The sequence below is a fragment of the Anopheles maculipalpis genome, chromosome X, assembly GCF_943734695.1.
Source record: "Anopheles maculipalpis chromosome X, idAnoMacuDA_375_x, whole genome shotgun sequence".
Lineage (NCBI taxonomy): Eukaryota > Metazoa > Arthropoda > Insecta > Diptera > Culicidae > Anopheles > Anopheles maculipalpis.
The window spans coordinates 13,103,448-13,121,591 of NC_064870.1; the positions used below are offsets into that span (position 1 = coordinate 13,103,448).

Sequence of the window (18,144 nt, forward strand, 5' to 3'; positions counted from 1 at the left end):
GCGTACAGACAACGGCGTACTATTCCTTTTTGGGGCCACCTATAATCAGAGCTTCCTGCGTATAGAGAAATATGCATGAAACGCATCGGACCGTAGCAAAGATTAGCTTACGAAACAGTGTTCGGTCGATTGGACAGTGCGTTTAGCTATGGTTGTTTTCTTTACCTTTTGCTTATCAAACTCCTCCCCCGTCGTTCAGATATTAGACCGCGGGCTTTAGCTTTGTTTTCCATGGTACAACTCTGCCGTGCTAGTAATTCGGAGCGGATGCGTAATAGAGCACTTTCCCAGTGCGGCGAAAAATTGAATGTTACAGCAAACGAGGAATTAGGAACTTACATGGTAAGGTCTAAAAAGATAAAATGGCCTTTATCTCTCGCTGCTCGGGTGCAGAACGTTGAGAGTGTCATTCATTCTACCAACTGTACAGGATGTCTCCGAAAATATCGCATGTTACCGCACGTTATGAGGGTGTGCAACCTACACAACACATACACACACACACCGGCGGAACCTAATTAATGCTTCATAGACAGTTTTACGGCACAGTATTGGAAAGTCATTCCGACGTCGTTGGTAGAGTCAATTTCTACGGTATTAGCAATTTCACGATAACTTCAGAAGATGTGCTACGATGATACGCTGCTCTACACGCTGACAGTTGGAGGGATGTTCGCCATTCGAGCGCGTGCGAACCAAAGTCAAAGAATTCAAGGAATCCCATAAAGGCTAGGCTCGTGCCACGCGGGTGTATTAATAAACGTGGCAAAGGTACTAGGTTTTATGGGCACCGTTCGGTTCGCGCAAGGGTTTTATCGCACACAGGAAGTCGGCGATCGTCGGCGGCAGCTCACTAGGGTCAATTTGATTTTTGCAACACCTGCGCCCTTTACGGCTAACACATTTGCATGATTTTACGATGATTGGTTGCTGTATACTAACCTTTTGCACTTGCACTTTGCACGCTTTGACAGTTCATATTTTACGACCATTTTACGCGTTAGTGTGCCCTGTGGCGTGTCAAACGTCACGGTACTTGGGGCCAAGTTGTCACCATTCCCGCTAAACGATCTAAGAGCCTTGATTTCTGGAACATCACGCGTCTCGCTAGACAACTTTAAGGAGCATAAAATGTTCCTGCAAACATTTTTGCACCTGTTTAAAGTATTCATACGCGTGCGTGTGCGTGTATGTACTCTATTTGTCTATTTTGGAGGATATTGCCCCCGAGTTGAAATATAAAATGGCAGTAAAGGGGGGGTAGTAAAAACTGACACGAAAGAGTGAAAAATTTTAATTAGAGTTGAAGGTCACAAAATAGCCATCTTCTTCCATTGCTCATCAAGACGAAAGAAGAGACGAGAAAAACAAAAAAAAAAAAACTGTCACAATTACATCACCAAGAACAGAGATCATTAAGAGCGGACAAAAGAGATAAACGATGATACTTAACCAGCTGCTCAACACCTTCACTCCGTAGAACTGTCTCTTACCGCAGAGCCTCACCCTCAAGGATGCCTCCACACGAGACGCCGTCATCTGTCATCTCCATTAGCGACTATTGCTAAATCCCGCACTTGTGTACAGCCTAATCCACCAGCAAAGAGAGAGAGAGAGTGTGTGTGTGTGTGTATCGGGTGGGCAAACCCCAAATAATACACAAAATGCACACCATTGACGTTCGCAAAACCGAAAATAATACTTCTTCCCAAACTACGCACCGGCCCCACCTTGATCGTGCTCGAGCAAAAACGAATGCCGCCCGCCACCACAAGCCGCGTACGATCGTCAGCCGAACGGTTTGTGCCGCCCGACCACACCGCACGCAGCACCGTCAGCTTCTAGTGGGGTCTTTCTATAAAGCGAAGTACCCACGGTGGTTGTGAAGTCATTCGAACGTTGTCCACGGAAGGATTGTGGTGTCTTCTTGCGCACGTAAGCTGCAGGAAGGAGCAAAAGAAAACACGAACGATACACTCGGTGTGGGAGCAGCTACGCAAGTACCGCACAGTGTACCCCCAGCAATCAAGATAAAGGATATATGAAGCGCACACGCACACATAAAAGGTTAGTTAATGCAGATGGTGATAGTGAGAAAGTGAGCTGTCTGGGAAGTGAGGATCAACTGATCCAAATCTTTATGTAGTTAAAACAGTTCGATCGATAGTGTAGGTGTTTGTGTGGTGCGTTCCGGGATAAGCATCCGCAACAGTGTCTAGTAGGAACTGTCAAAACTGATCAGCTAAACAGCAATCAAAGTTCTAACCCGATCTCCAACGTAGAGTCCAGACAGTATCAAACCTCCAACAAAGGTGTCACGGAGCATTCTCCAGAGCATTACTTTCTCTCCTTGAAAGTTCGCCAACACGTCACGTGCGAATCGTTCTCGTTTTGCGCAACGTGTACGCCGCGCACGTGTTGCTTGCTGCTGCTACCGCTGCACAGTGTTACAACTACCTCTTCCGGTAAAGATGGATGCGCCGTACCGAACGCCACGCTTAAGCCACCCCGTTTCGGGGTCTCTGCTTTGTGCTGCTCTTTCGCATCGTATATGCACGAACTTTCTCTCTCTCTGCCCGTACGTTCCGCTGTTGTTGTTGTTGTTGTTACCGTGGTCGTTGTGAGGCCGTTGCGCTACTTGCTGATACTTTCACCGAGCGCAGATTATCCATATATTGCGGTTTGTGAATGGGAGGAACTAGGTCTTTTTGTGCAGGGTGGTGAGCTCGCCATCGTTATCGTTGAGTAATATCGACTGTATCATGGCGCTTCTTTTCCTACCCCATCGCGCTTTTTACTTGCGCTTGTTTGTTGCTTGTGTGTGTGTGTGTGTGTAGCGGCGAGACGTTAAACTTTCATTTTCAATCGATGACGTTTGCTGATGGCTCGGCTGACGTAACTTCGAACGTTAGCGGCGTGCCGTCACACGACATCCGTAACCTTTCCTTATTATCTGCTAACCATCTTCGTTTGGAGGTGTTTCCGGTCCGGTAAAGCACCGGATCATTTGAATTGTAGCGTTATGCTTTTTTTTATCTTACGATTGCATTCACTCATGATTTATGCAAATTTTTACTTTTGAAAATTTAGACCTGCTGCCGTCGATGTTTAGCCGTCCATCAAGATAATGTCGCTTTTTGTTGTGTGTGTGTGCGTATTGATGTTCCGATTAAAATGCATCCGACGCCATTTCTTCGGGGTGTCTAGCAGTGGGGCGAGTGGGGAAAAGTTTTTACAGATTTCTCCTTACCCGACTCCGGTATGGAACGGTTGCGGCTCATTCGGCGAGTCAGTCATCCACCGGGAAGGTCGACTTAATGCGCACAGCATCCGCAGCATTAGTACCTGGGAATCGCTTGTCTGCTGAAGTGTATGGAAAGCGTGCGACATTGTTGGTGTGACTTTTGAGATATTAGATTTACAGCACAACCACTATCTAGTGTATGCGTATACACTAGATAGTGATCCTTATTTCTAATTTTTTCTCACTCTCTCTATCTCTCTCTTCTTCTACAGGCAAATCCTCATTCGCCGACATTAGACGAGTGACCATTAGTGCTGGTGCAGGTGTGTTGTTAGTAGCAGTTGTCGTTGTTAGTACACGTGGACATTTTGTTCCTCGATAGGTGTTGCAAAAACACACACACCCACGGTGAATAGCGTGGTGATAACAAGACATCAGCTCGTAACGTCCTACTGTAGCCTTATGCAGTGACCTAACAGCGATAACTACGCGTTTGTATACCGGTGCGGTTTCGGTCGGTGAAAGTGATTGCGTTACCGTGTTGTGCCTCATTCATTCCGGCCACAGTAGCCTCTTCGTTAGTGTTGTTGTTTTTTTTTGTCGCCTGATACTTCTTCAAAACCTTCGCTGTCAAATCAAACCGACATCGAAAACAGCGTCAATAGTCGGAAGCCATCTTTACAGCAGGACGACGCATCGCACAATGAAGGTAATTAGTGGTGAACTTGTCCGAAATTTTCTTCACCCTCAGGGAATCCTGAGTGCGTATGGAAAGTGTTTGGTGATGGTTTTGATTTTTGGAGTACTTACGCCTTGAAGCGTCAACCCCGTATCCGAGTGGATAAAGCTCTGGAGATTTACTTGAATGAATCAATGAACAATGAATAAGCAATCAGCATGCTTTCGACAAATTCGTGGCAAGGAAATGAAGCGAGGACTTTGAAATCCCTCCCGGAAGAGAGCGAATGAGAGAAGCATGTTTTTGTTGCTGTGGATACACGTTTTGATGTCTATAAAACGTAACTCCATAATTCCTCCATCGAATCAAACGCACGTTTGCAACGGCTTTACGCGCCAATTACTTCCAACCAGATTAAAAGGCGCCCACTCTCCTCACTCCTCACACAGGCAGTCAGGCATAAGGCAATGAAAGTGGTTTAAGCCTAAGCCTGATCCGCTTCCGGTTTGCCCGTCCGGTCCTGCGTCCTTGTCCCGTTTTGTACCGGGACGTGCAGCATCTTCAACTTGGGCAGAGGTCTTCGACCACTCGGTTTCGTCTTCGGCATCAGTGTAAAGTGAAACTCGATAATATAAACAGTGGCAACAGTGGTTTCGCTCCGTTCCCAGCACGTTCCCTGTTTACCCATCTGTCCGGCTTGTGTAATGAGTGTGCGTGTGTGTGTGTGATGTAAGGGTTGGCACAGCAATCTGCTTCTCATCCCAACTTCGCCAACGTTGTACCGATCATCACCAATCAACCAGCAAATGGCGAAGTTACCGGTTTTTGCCGTTCGCTTCTTCAAACAAATTACCATCCATCACGGGGATCGGACACTCGGTCGGTGGTCAATCGGGCGGGAAGAGGAACGGAAGTGGGCATGGGGACACACACACACACACCACACATCAGCTCCACGCGGCAACTCCGAGTATGTCCAAGATTTGCCAGGCCTGCGTTTAACGTTCCATCCAAATGAGTCAGGAGAAAGTTTTTTACTCTCCGGACGCGTCCGCTTATCATCATTCGTGTATCCGTGTTTCTGAAGCTACTTGCGTGACGCCGTGTGTGTGTGTATGTGCGTGGGTGGGCAAGCAACACCAAGTGTCCGTGGCGGTCCAGCGATGGGTTCGAACGCTGAAGCAACACCGTAGCGATTAGTCAGGTCCAGTGTTGACGTTTGGCACGATCCATTTGGTGCAATCAGTTGGAAGCACGTGGAGAATGAAGATGACTAATTGTTTACCAAACATCCGGTTACGATGGAAACGTTCTAGAGTCGAATTTGATAAATGTGCAAATTTTGACAAAGCGCTGGCAAAATTCCGAGCAATTGTTTACTGTCCCTTCATTACAGATTGAAAAGTGATATCAGTTCATTAAAATTGGATATTCCTTTTTTTTTGTTTTGTTGCTTTTTGGGAATGATTGAGCCTCTCTAAATCTATTCCCAGAATGGCGAAACAAGTATGAGTATCGTATTTCGATGCGTTGTGCATCGCTAAGGCAACGTAACTTTCCGCACTTGTTTGACTGTAGCGCAACAATCAAGAATCATTTCACTGCTGAGCTCTAATTCAGCCATTTTGTTTTTGTCTGATGTCTGATGCCCTCAAGCGTTTGCAATTGAAATTCCCTCCTAGTAATGCTAATGAGCAAAAACATCAACACAATTTATAAAATATAAAAGCAAAGCACTGCTGCTTATTCAAAGATTCAAATTGACAGTTGAACTTTCACCAGAGAACTACGGTTGCGGAGTTTTGAAAACGACAAGCCGTTGGCTGAACGGCTGCAATGGACTATGGTCAGCGCTTGTCGACCAGTGTGCTGCATCCGGACATCGGCCTCAAGTTCAGCAACGCTCTTACGTCACCGGTGTATTGATGTTGGGCTTTACCACTACCGCTACTAGTGGTCTGTGATAAGCTCCACATGGCAGGCCAGTGAGGTGAAAGCGCTTCAAGCACGAGCAGCGCAGTCAACCGAAAAACGCGGGTAGACGATCTGTGGATTCGTTGACATTCACCATCTGGTGGGCGATAGCGTGAACCCAAAACCTGCCGGTGACTTAACGGTTGGAAAGGTGTTTCGTGCCGGTTTTGCTGTTTTGTTTTCCTCGGTTCCGGTCCACGCCTGGTAGGCTGAGGGTTACGTTATGGCAGATATGCAACGATTGGCTGGGTGCATCATATTGCAGCCTGCACCGTTCCGTGGAACGGTGAATAGATTTGGGCAAACTCTACAGAAGAGCAAAAGTCAGCTTTTTTTTTTGGGGGGGAAGAATTTCAAGTTCCATCTCCATTCACACCAAAGAAGGTGGTGACTACTGCCAGCTATTATGCAACCTTCGAAATGGTGGTGAATTCCTGCATTTCCGGAAATGGGTGATATCCAGAGTATGAGCGGACTGTCCCCAAGATAGGCAAAGAATGGAAACAAAAACTCTTGATGTCGGAAGTCAACGCGCGGTCAGAGTGAACTGCAGATCAAATAGCAATGTTGGGAGAAAAAAAAGCGATTCTACAAGGCCGCTTTAACGAAGATTCTCAGGAAAACCCACGTCACACTGGCTACCCATCAGCGTCAGTAACCCTATGGGCTTTTGTTGATTAGGGGGAGGGAAAAAGTTGAGTAGATCAGCATCACTCAAAATTAGTTCACAGTCAAAATCACTCTCTCACACACACATACACATGTAATCCCAGACGAGTGGAATCGTTTGATGGACGGTTGAACTCGCAAGGACAATAATTGGAAGATACGGGTCACTGATAACTTTTGACTCGTCCAGCTAGTCGCTGGTAGCATGGCAGTTATTTTTATTGAAGCCGGTCTGCCAGGCAGGTCCCAAAAACTGTTGGGTACTAACTTTGGAACCGAACATCCCGCAACAAAAAAAAAAAAGGTGCGCTTCATATTCCGGCTAGCTTTAGCGATGAGCGTGGGCAGCACGAAGTTTTGCTGCACCATTCGCTGGAGAGAGAGAGAGAGAGAGAGAGAGAGAAAGAGCTCTACGTAGAGACGATCGATGATCAGAATATTGAAGGAAGAGTCCTCGTATTTTTTTTTTTTTTTTGTTGTCCAGGAGTGAGAATATAGACGACTCCGACCATTATCACCACCAAACACCCCCACAAACCCGGCACACAGCATCAAGTTTGCTATCGACTCTACGGCACATATATCCGTGGCACGTGTTGTATTGTCCGACACCGGATAAAAATTGGCAAACCGCTTGCTTCCTATTTGATTGACGGAATGGTAGGTACCGGTGCGTCATAAAATCGACGCGACCCCGTAAGCTCGTGCAGTTGAAATGATTGAAAAGCCCAGCATTCTGGCAGGTCCATGGGATCCAATGATAAGCACTAGCAGAATTCGGTTTGAAAGCGTATGGATGGCAGGCAGTGGAGGAGGATGAATAATACATCCGGGATGCTTCTACAAATCTGAAATCACCATGATTCGGGCTCCGGAGGAGGGGATTTTTTTTCTTGCTGATGGTGTTGGTACACAAGCTTAGCTTGGTTGGTTACATTCTTTGTGTGGCTGTGTGTTTCTTTACTCCTGTGGTTTGCTTTTATTTTTAGCACCAGTTCCGATCTCGACGATAGCTCCGAAGCCTGTTGATGGGTTGGGACTAGCGTAACTTCAGCGATAAAGTTAGTCGCCGAGGAATGCTCTTGGCCGGCAAAAGTTAGGCCCCGGAGGCCTTTCGGCTAATGGTAGTTTTGGGGCAATAGTAGAGGTGGTTATTGATTAAATTATCGCCGAGCACAGCAAGTGCCAGACCGGTAGCGGTGTGCTTGTTTGCTTGTTTAATCCGCACATTATGCTCAATAATGGTATCGGCTTTTTGGGAGGGCGGGATTGTTGCAGGAGTCCGTTAGCAAACAACTGAAACTGGCGGCTTTCGTCTGTTTGATGTTTTTGGGCGTCGTGGCACGTGTAGGAAAAGCAAATCGAAAATAATTTAATCAAAGCGCGCGTATGCCCATAACAGACGCACCCAACATTAAGGATCGGCCCAGATATTCCCATAAAAAGGGATACGGGATAGGGACACAGAGACCAGAGCGACATTTGTATCTCACGAAATAAAATTACGAAAGTAAAAACGGCACGAGAAGAAAACAAAAAACCCTTTCCCAGCTGCTTGGTTGGTGTGGATTTATTTTTGGCCCCAAGTTGTGTTCAACTTTCCACCGTTACTGCACCGTTCGCAGTCGGCGCATTTTACCCAGCCCAGCCTGTAGACGGCTGATAATTAAAAGCATCGCTTTCACACGCATCGAAACTATCCGCTACGATACAGTGCGGGATATTGTCGTGTGAGGGTAAAACTTCATATTGCTGCATCGGTGTTTCGGATGCGGTAGGACATAAATTCCCATCCCCAGAATGTTCCCCACCCAAAAGCGTGAGGCATCGCGCGTACTTCGGGCGTCTTTGCTGACTTGCACGCAGATTTGCAGTAACTCTTGGTACACATACACACACACACACGCACACACACATATTCCGGGATGCTCTACCAGGTGGTGTGCAATAATCGTACAATTGTGTAATATTTTATGCGACAGCACCCCAGTTGCCCGGGAGTTCGCCCGTTCTCCCCCGGAAGCAAAGGCGTCCAGGCGAGCTTCACACACAGTGCGAAGGGCTTCATAATTGTCGCTTCCTATTTGTTGGTTCCCTTTTTTTTTTTAAAGAGTGCATGCAGGTGCTCAAGCCACCGTGCTTTGCAGACGGTGTTGTCTGGTGGGTGAACAAGTTCCGGGCGATTTGGTTGGCATGCTAACGATTTCTATTTTTCCAAACAAACAACTTGTTTCCTCTTTCTGTGGACCGTCCAAGAACGGTGCAGCGCAATATTTATCGTGCAAAAACCCTCCTTACATCAGCCCCTAGATTTAAACGTCACTTCTCAAGCTACTGCCGCTTCAAATAAATATGCAGCAATTGAAGGACTCGATCTACATCTACGGTGACTGTTACAACCATCAAGGCCTTAGCCTTGCGTATCTGAATAATGCATATCATTGGCATGACAATGGTGAAGATGGTTTCATAATCGAAGAATTTAAAAATAAAAACCCTCCAATCTGTACTTATATTTGCGTTAATTTTATGTCCTCTGCTTACACATTTTATCAAAAACATTCTGGATTCATGTCCAGCACGTCTGCTCAGATTTGATTAGCATTTTCGCTTCAATCACACCGTGTACTGGTCCCTACGCTTGCAGCGATACGATTTCTACACCCAGGCAAAATATTTCCTATTAGCAAGGATGCAGCATTGTCTGGCCTCGTCCTTCATCTCTCATACCAGCGATTGCTTATCGACAATCGGACATTGTACTAATAACAAGGGACAAGCCAACGCTAGCGAAATCAATAATTCAACGGAAATGGACCGCAGCGGAGCATCAGGTCCACGGTCACCGGTCGATCGGTGGGATGGGTTCGGTGTTGTCGCTGGCTGGGCCTTTCCTGCCTTCGCACTCAACCACGGTTCTAATAAATCTTCATTAAAACCCAAATCTCGCGCCAAGCCTCGCGCCGAGTCTAGGGCGAGGAAGTTCGTGAGAACTCTACGAGTTGCCGAAGTAGAGATAACCAAAAAGGAGAAACATCTGTTTATATACAAAAAAAAAAAAAGAAGTGAAACGAATGTTCGAAAGCAGCAGATAAGGCTGCCCGCTTTGCCACGAGATACTTGAAGTTTGAAAGCTCTCTCCCTCCCGAACAACAACAAAAAGGCAAATCAGTTTGCGTTTCATTTCTCGAAGCTCTGGTTTCGGGTATTAGAATATCGTCTACATTTCGCCGATTCTGCCCAGCGGCAATTCGGCAGAGTACGGTGACATTCGCCGGAGCACTGAACAGCACCGCGCCACAACAACTGAGCGTTGATTTCGGTGGTGTCTCTATGCCGAGTTTACCTTTAATGCATCGAACGATGAAATTGGTGGCAATTCATTTATCATACACATCTTCCACGTCCAGAGATGTTGGGTGCGAGCGAGAGAGAGAGAGAGAGAGAGCGGGAAATGTGGTGCGACAAATGTCAACGCAAGGATATTCGCGTATACATCACACAGTACATCCGGCCCCCAAATAAACTTCGCGCCATTTCGGCTTGAAGCAAGTCGAAGTTTCATTCATCATCAAGGTTAGTTATTAAAAGTACTTCAAGTGACACACTATTTAGCGCACCAATCTTGCATGTTCTCGGGCCTTGCCGGTGACAAGCGTTCGTCCTAATTGGTGATCAACGCACGCTGAGCAAAACGGTGCTTCGCAGCAGATTCCGGGAAATGATATTGGCACTTGGCTGGCGCGTCTCACTTACTAGCTTCCCCTAATTGGATAATGCCACACCGTACCCCGGGATATGTATCTGATTTAGTCTTCGCCAGGCGCACCGGCAGAGCGTGTGTTCAAGTCGACCGGTGTGTAGCTTGGGCAAACTTTTTATCAGACGTGTGGAGTTTACAACTTCAAACACGAATGAGAAATTAATTTATTTGCCTTGAATCCGTACATCCGGCTTTTGTGAAGAGTAGCGTAGAATTTGAGGCACCGGTGAAGACTGGTGAAGACCGTGGTGGGAGGCTGGTAAACGGGGTAGAAATTGATTTGAGGCGACAGCAATTAATCCTTATGCGTGTCGTACAGGGAAGGGAGTTTGGAATTGATTTTCTGAGGGAATGTTGAAGGAGTCCTCGAATTCTAGACGATTGGGTACTAGAAATTTACATTATTCGGCGTTACATATTGTTGGAGCAGGGTTTGAAAGACATCCAGCAACAGGGATGTTGAACCATCCTTCAGTTGCTTGGTGCAAAGTTCGTCCGGCAAGACGTGTAGTTTGCGCCTGTCATCCACCGGCTGGTAATGCGATTGTCTTCAAGCAACGCAGATAAGTGTTAGGCGCTTCTCTAAGCCGCTTACCATATGTAGCTCCAGAATACCGGAAAACAGCAATCCTCACCGGCAAGGCTCGGTGTGCAGCACCTTAGCTCCGTGCGCTTAAAGAGAATTAGATGTAAACGATAATTTACCGCTTGTCAAAGTGTGTCTTTTTACTGTCAATAAACGAAAGCGAGCGCTCCTTCATTGCATAGCCTCACGCCGGTGAGTGACGAAAATCGATCCACCACGATGCCCAGGTGGTGAGGCTGGTGACCTGACGCAGCGCGATGCTCATAATTTGCTCCCCGGTTCTTGGCAACTCCCGCACACAATGCACGGGCACGGTACGGCGGAAAATATTTTAATTTAGCTTGTCATAGCGTCGTCCTCTTCTGCCCAGGCCCTGATAAACACTTGACGTAAAGCCGCCTCGTGGTAGATTTTTGTTTGCTCAGTATGTTCGCTGCTCGCAGCGTGTGTTTTCACGATTCTCTCTATATCGACTACAGAATATACATCATAATGGTTTCGCCATTTTTTGTTGTTGTTGCTGTTGCTTGTAGTATTAGTCCACATCCCATCTTCCAGAGCCAGAGCGTTCATCGAAAAACCGATGACAGAGTTTGGTGTCCGCCTTTTTCAGTTCTCGTCTTTTGTGCGCGCGCGAAACGTACCATAGCGCAGCGGGCCGTGTTCTCAGATGCGACGTACATTCACCCAGACAAAATGAAAGGAACTGCGGTGGCCAGGTGGGGCTGTGCCGAACTACAACCTGCATCTTCGCGAAAGATGAACAACAACAAAAAAGAAAAAAGAAAGCACGAGTGGAATATTGTAAACTTCTAGCGCTGCAGCGAAAACGGTTACACCTTTTCGTAGTTTTGTTGCAAAGTCAAGCAAACTTTTTTCGCTCCGCGTGTCCCTGCACTGTACCCTGCGCTTTCCTTTTTATCCAATTGCCCGGTGCGCGAAGCGATAACCTTCAATAATCAATTCCAGCGGGGAAAAAGTTGGTACGCTCGCTTGATTTGTTTCCGGGAAGTGAACAAAGATCAATGTGTCGCTGGCCGGGTTGTCACCTGTTGCCACGGGAACCGAGGTGGAACTAGCTGCGGGGACTTCTCGCTTTTTTTTTTTGTATTATTGACTACCATTCTGTTATTGCAGAGCAAGCGGGTAAGTCGTCAAGATATAGACGAGCGCTCCAATTTCTTGGGAAAATTGCGCTGAGAAAAAAAGATTATAAGCTTTAACGGGAGGAAAATTTCAAATTTCATACGCCATCGGAAAGACTATTCCAAAATGATGGTGTGTAGCAGAGCTGCGGACGATGGCGTCGTTCTGGACACTGGAGCGCTCCGGGTTTGCTGGACGTCGCTGACAGGGATGGGTATTGGAAATCCAATACCCGTTCCGCTCTAGGATAAATTATGGTACAAATCTGTTCCCATTTTCCAAACACTACGCCATTCAGAGTGGGACGGATTTCTTTCGGGACGAGCTTGCTTCAGCTTGCCAGCTTTTGAGCACGGTACACGCAGCAAAGAAAAGATGCGACAACCTTCCCACCACCCAGGGACAGTCGAGTGACGAATGTATTTGATTTGGATACTGCAGCAACCCCTTCGGAGCGAGTTTTCCGACTGCGCATTCCCTCGCTTCCTCTTTGCAAAGATATATCGGTCGAATATCCAGTATTGCTTCTCAAATATATACAGCGGTACCGTCACGAAAAAAGCAGTCTGTAAGCTTCTCCAAAATAAAGGAGAATCCTCCTACTCCAGGGGAGAAAAAAGTGTCTAACACGATAATGGCTTCCCGTTGCCACACGTCAGGAGAGGATACGATTTATGGGTCGCTGTTCGAGGTTCGTCCTGTTTCTTTAGTCCAAAGTCTAAGGGGGTGGGAAAAAAACCTAACAAATACCAAAATGAGAAAGAATACTGGTAAAAGCAAACAGATACGACCATCACCATATGATTGGGCTCTGTCACATCCGTTCGAAGAAGTAGGACAACATATAAAGGACATGAATGAGTGTCGCCTCGCCAGCCACCGAGCACACCCGTGAGGGTCGGGAGTGTTTTCTTTCTTTCTTCTCGGTCCTGGAGAAAGAGGTGGTTGAGATATTTCGTCCCAAAAATTGTCACTTCACAGGCAAAGCACTCGGGCGATCTTTTAGCTGGCGAAGAGCTGGAAGGCATGCGTGTGTCTCACCCAAACCCGGCACACACACACACACACACACACACACACACACAATAAAAGAATCAGTCACATGCGACCAATCAGTCTGGACGCTCGGGGACGCACGCGGCGGGCAGGGTAAAAGTGGTGAATCTGGTTATAGGTCACCTACCCGGCAGCACTGGTTAGGTACGCACACATAATTGTTCCCAGGGCTACCGGAAACGCGTTGAAGGTGCCGGATTGAGTTTCCAGTCACATCCCGAACGCTGGGACAAAGAATCTTCGGACGCTTTGGACGCCATGCCATGAAAACCGGGCGGAAGCGATGCGTCCGCCTCGGGGGACGCAAGGTCAAACAGGCAATGTCCGTATGTCCAGCAGAGAGGCCTGTTTGCGTGGGTATGTTTGCACGGGCGAGCAAATATTTTGCGCCCAAATATTCCTTCACTCATCGATTCGCTCGCATGGGCGGAGCAGGTGTAACTGGGCGTCTAGTAGAAGTGTCTCACCGTACGACACCGAGACCCGGCAGCCGCATGGTCAGCGCAAGATAGCTAGTAGCAGGGCCAATATGCTATCGCCCCATAGACACACATATCGTCACCTCAACATACCACGTTCCTACTTGAGCTGAATCTTGATTGTCGCCCGTAATCGCCATTACTGCCGCCGGTCCGGTTCGGTGGACGGGAAATGGGCCGTGTGCCGTGTCCATTCTGCTGGCAGTACTGCTACTCGATTGGTTCGAATCACAGGGCTTTGGATGCCTTCAAGCATTGACCCGCACCCAGCCACGGGAAGTATCAATTTTCTGTTTCGATACACTCGATACGCAACGGTGCTGTACGGTTGCGACTTGGAGGATGGTTTGTTCTACCGAGATCCGCTTTCGGGCGTATCCGAAAAGCATACACGGGCAGGAGGAAGATGGCGACAACAGCAGCTCATGGTTGGCCAGGGTGACGAAAGGAAAACACAACCGAATACCTAGCAAACAAAACACAAATCTCACCAAGTGAGTAAATCGAATAGATGGTGTGTGTGTGTGTATGTGTATTATCGGTACACACACACATACACACGCACAGACAACCCGTAGTAGATGGTTAAGTAAACAGGGTTAAATTTTATGAGCATCGAAAAAAAATTTTCAATATTCTCCCGTCCACTGGTCGATCCGTACCAAACGCTTCATACGGCGGAATGTTTGCTTTATTCGAGAAATTTGATTTAATGCGACAGTACCCGGAGACTTGACCGTCTGGGGAAGTACCTGGTGAGCGAATGGTTTTGTCTCGTGTACCGTAATCTATACAACCGTCCCGCTCGCCAACTGGTCGACGACTGTTCAACTTCAACTTCAAGTCCCGGAAGCTTAGACGGTGTACGACCATGAGGTACAGTTGAGACGGAACTGGAATGAGCCTATGTGTGTGCTCAATTCATTTGCAATAAAACCGATTTCGGATACACAGGCTCTGTCTTCGTTTGATCGTTGCGTGCTGTTGGATAGTAGTAGACTAGCTGCGCGAAACTAGGCGTACGGTACGAATTATTACCTGTAGGTGGATGATACACTGCAGGGGCCGAGTATACAATCAACTTTTATTTTTATAGCCTGTTTCGGTTTGCGAAAATCGAGCGAGTTGTGTCACAAATCTGTACTGCGGGAGAGTGTTTGTTGTGAGACAATAGGCATTCGTTAATCATCCGAGACTTGGTTTTGTCAGATCTTCGAGGGATCTACTGCCGCCATTTTATGGCTTTCCAAACTTCATCGTAACTGGATGTCTGCGTCCTGCATCCGAGGAACATCTTCAACATTTTGAATGTAATTTACAAGTAAACGTCAAACACACAATGATTTATATTTTCCAACACTCAGTCTAATGTCACACAGTGTACATGTTCGGTCAAAACCTTAACCGTCCCCCCCCCCCCCCCCCCCCACAAACTATGATCGGAAATAGTGCTGTTGCAGACGAGAACCGGGGCTAGGTGTCTTTGATGGATTTTCTTGATAGCGATTTCGATTTCGATTTGATTGGGGTGTACGCCAGCCTGGAGTGTACGCCAGCCTGGAAAGCCATCGTGCCCTCACGTTTCGTAGCAGATTTAGCGTGTTTAGCAAAGAAGGCGTAATCCACATGCACATACAGATGTGCGGCATACCCTCTAGTGAAGCGATTACTAATTCCATAAAATCAAAACGCATACAATCGGACACTGGGCGGAGACGTTTCGGACTCTGGACGGCGGCGAGTCCTCGGGTCGGGTGCTGTGGAAAAGTGGCCCAGAGGGTGCCTTTGTTTAACAGCAGATTCTGCCCACCGTCTATCGTTTTTCACCGGTGCTCACGGGGTATTGAATGTTCTTTTCCGGGCTGTTTTTATGCTTGCCCATTTTACATTACCAGCAGGAGCAGACCTTCGTCTTGCTGTATGGCCCTGCGGGCCACTTGTGTGTGGGCAATCGGGAAATGGATGGTGTGTCGAGCCGTTTGGGTGATGCCCGTTCTCGGTGGTACGTTTTCTGTGAAGGGAGAGGGGACCCGGGATCGCCGGGTGATAAATGCCTGCCGCAGCATGTCATCGTCTGATAGCGACGACGACGATGTCATCAACGTACTTTCGAGAGTGAGAGAGTGCACAGTGCAACGCCTCCTTTTGCACGAAACACAGTACGGACCGGAACGAGATACTACCCGGTTTCGAGTGAACACAGCTCCTAGCGCCGTACATTGGGTGCATTATTGCGATGGGACCGTAATTCCTACAATTTTCTCTTATTAAGGTGCCTTGTTTTTAAAGGTCCGTAATGCACTAGTGGAAGGGATCCATACCGGGACCGGCTCTATTATTGCTCGCCTGCAACCAACTTCCATTGGTGACGCGTGTGAACACTGTCTGTGTGTGTGTTACATTCGAGCCTCGACTCAAAGTACGGCACTCAGTGAGAGTGATACTTCGATGGTGTCCTTACATCCGTACGTCACGCAAGGGGTTTCGCAGGCGCGCACTTATTGTGCCGCATGTCCCGAGTCCTTTTATTGCCGCCGCCCTGGATGCTGGTTTGGCTGCACACCGCACAACGCTACCCATTAGCATACACCCGGCCTGGATTAAGTTTTAATCAAAGTAATCGTCTTGGGTTCGGTTGCTGACGATGTGCCAAGTGTGGCACATGCTACAAGCATGAAGGCAACAAAGCCACCATGCTTGCAGGATGCCAGGGAAGACAGAGCGCAGCAGCCACTGCACCACAACACCGTGCACCTCATGTTCATTATGAGCGTTTTTGAGTTATTGGAAAACTTTTTCGTCCTCCTTCGTGTACAGATTTTCGTGCTGTGGCAAGGGGTTCCACCGCGACGCTGGGGGGAAGTTTAAAGATGAAGCTCATCGAAAGTTCAAAGGCGAAATAGTCGGAAACCGATTGCAGTGGTCCTGATCGATGGATAGTTATTTCGGAAAAGTCTGAAAGTCTTCAACCATAATCCAAACCAAGAATAGCTGCAGAAAAAGAGGGAAACATTTTTTTTATTCATCGATTCTTTCTTTCTTTCTTTCCAGGTATTGCATGGTCCAGATATTATTGAGGACATATTGGGAGTTTTGAAGTGAACGAGAAAAAAAAAATAATACAAACCACTCACAGAAAGTCCTCAAGGTATTCTTCGTTTCTAGTGCAAAAATAATGTTGGTGCATTTGGCAGCCATCATCGATTCATGCAGGAAGCAACCTTGAACCGTGTACTGCTTACACAAGTACTCGTCCGCAAAAGGTTATGGTAAAAACTGCTCTACAGTTTGCATTGCTCAGTGCACCCGCATTCACAGGAACCGGCAGGCGAAGTGGTATGCCAACACACACATAAAAAAAAAAATGTCGTCTCAAAGTGCGGTTAGGAAAATCGCGTTCCAAAATCGGCCCCCGGGCGTCGTGATTTTGCCCTCCCGGAAGTTTTGCGTGCCGGTGAACCATTTATCGTGTTTCCAGTCCGCCGTCGTACCAACGTGCCGGGTTCGTGCGTGTACGTGACGCTTATCAATCGTGTTTTTTTTTTGCGGCTGAACGTACGGCAGGTGGCAATAGTACTTGGGACGATTGTAATAAACAATATCCCTCCAGAACACCCACACCCCGCTGGTGGAGTATTAGCACAAAAGGTGGGGAATATGCGCAACAAACTCATGCAGAAAACACAAATGGCTAGCCGACGTTGGACGTTCGCGTATGCAAATGTCCTAATCGATCAGCTGCAGAGGAACAGCCGGCCAGGATGGATTAGCCGTGGGTAGTATTGGTGGTGTACGTGCCAAAGGCTAGGATAATCCCTACACTCTAGCACACGCCTACGCCCTATTATACACACAGGAGGACGGTGGATCCTAGGGAACCCGTTCATTAATGGCTGATGATGAATTTCGGTCGCGGTCGTCGGATAGTTTGGTAGGGTACTCGAGAATTGTTTGGATATTAAGTATGGGTTCGCGTGTGACACAAGCGGCTGCCCAGTGTCAACCGTAGTAGTGTCCGATATAATCGTCCTGTACAGATTATGCCGCAATTACGTCCAAACCAAACAACATCAACCAGGACCAGGCATTTGATCGCAAGCAGCGTATTATCCGGTGTAGATTTGTTTTTGGGATTCTTAGCGTATGCTTGAAGTAAATGTCAAATTTTATTGTTTATTCTACAGCTATTGGTAGCAAGAAATACGATGGATGCTCCCTACTGTAACAGCTTCCAGGCTTTGAAGCCTAAAACCGTATCAAAGCCGAAAAGGGAACACTTGTTACGCAAGCATTTGCAAGCAAAGAATATCCAAGTAACGAGTGATACTCAATTGAGCCAATAAGATACACTTTTTTATTTTTCTCGACGGTCCTCGATAACTTCCAGGTTCAAAAGCCAAACAAACGACGTTGTACCGTGTGCTCTGGTGCTCGTACTTCGACGCACTGTCACATTGCCGCCCGTACACTACGTGCGGCGGTCCACACTAATCGAATTCCGAAAGCGAACAGCCATCTAACATATCCATAATGGTTGCAGGTATCGGT

At 47.4% G+C, this 18,144-nt stretch overlaps 1 protein-coding gene across 1 annotated transcript in view; it reads left to right on the forward strand.

The window, feature by feature from the left end:
* The first annotated feature begins 624 nt into the window (after window positions 1–624).
* LOC126563579 (uncharacterized) overlaps window positions 625–18,144 on the forward strand; it is a 47,921-nt gene continuing 30,401 nt past the window's right edge. The window contains exons 1-2 of the mRNA XM_050220228.1: window positions 625–688; window positions 3,901–3,953. Of these exons, the coding sequence (XP_050076185.1) occupies window positions 625–688; window positions 3,901–3,953 (117 nt within the window). The remainder of the gene's footprint in view (window positions 689–3,900; window positions 3,954–18,144) is intronic.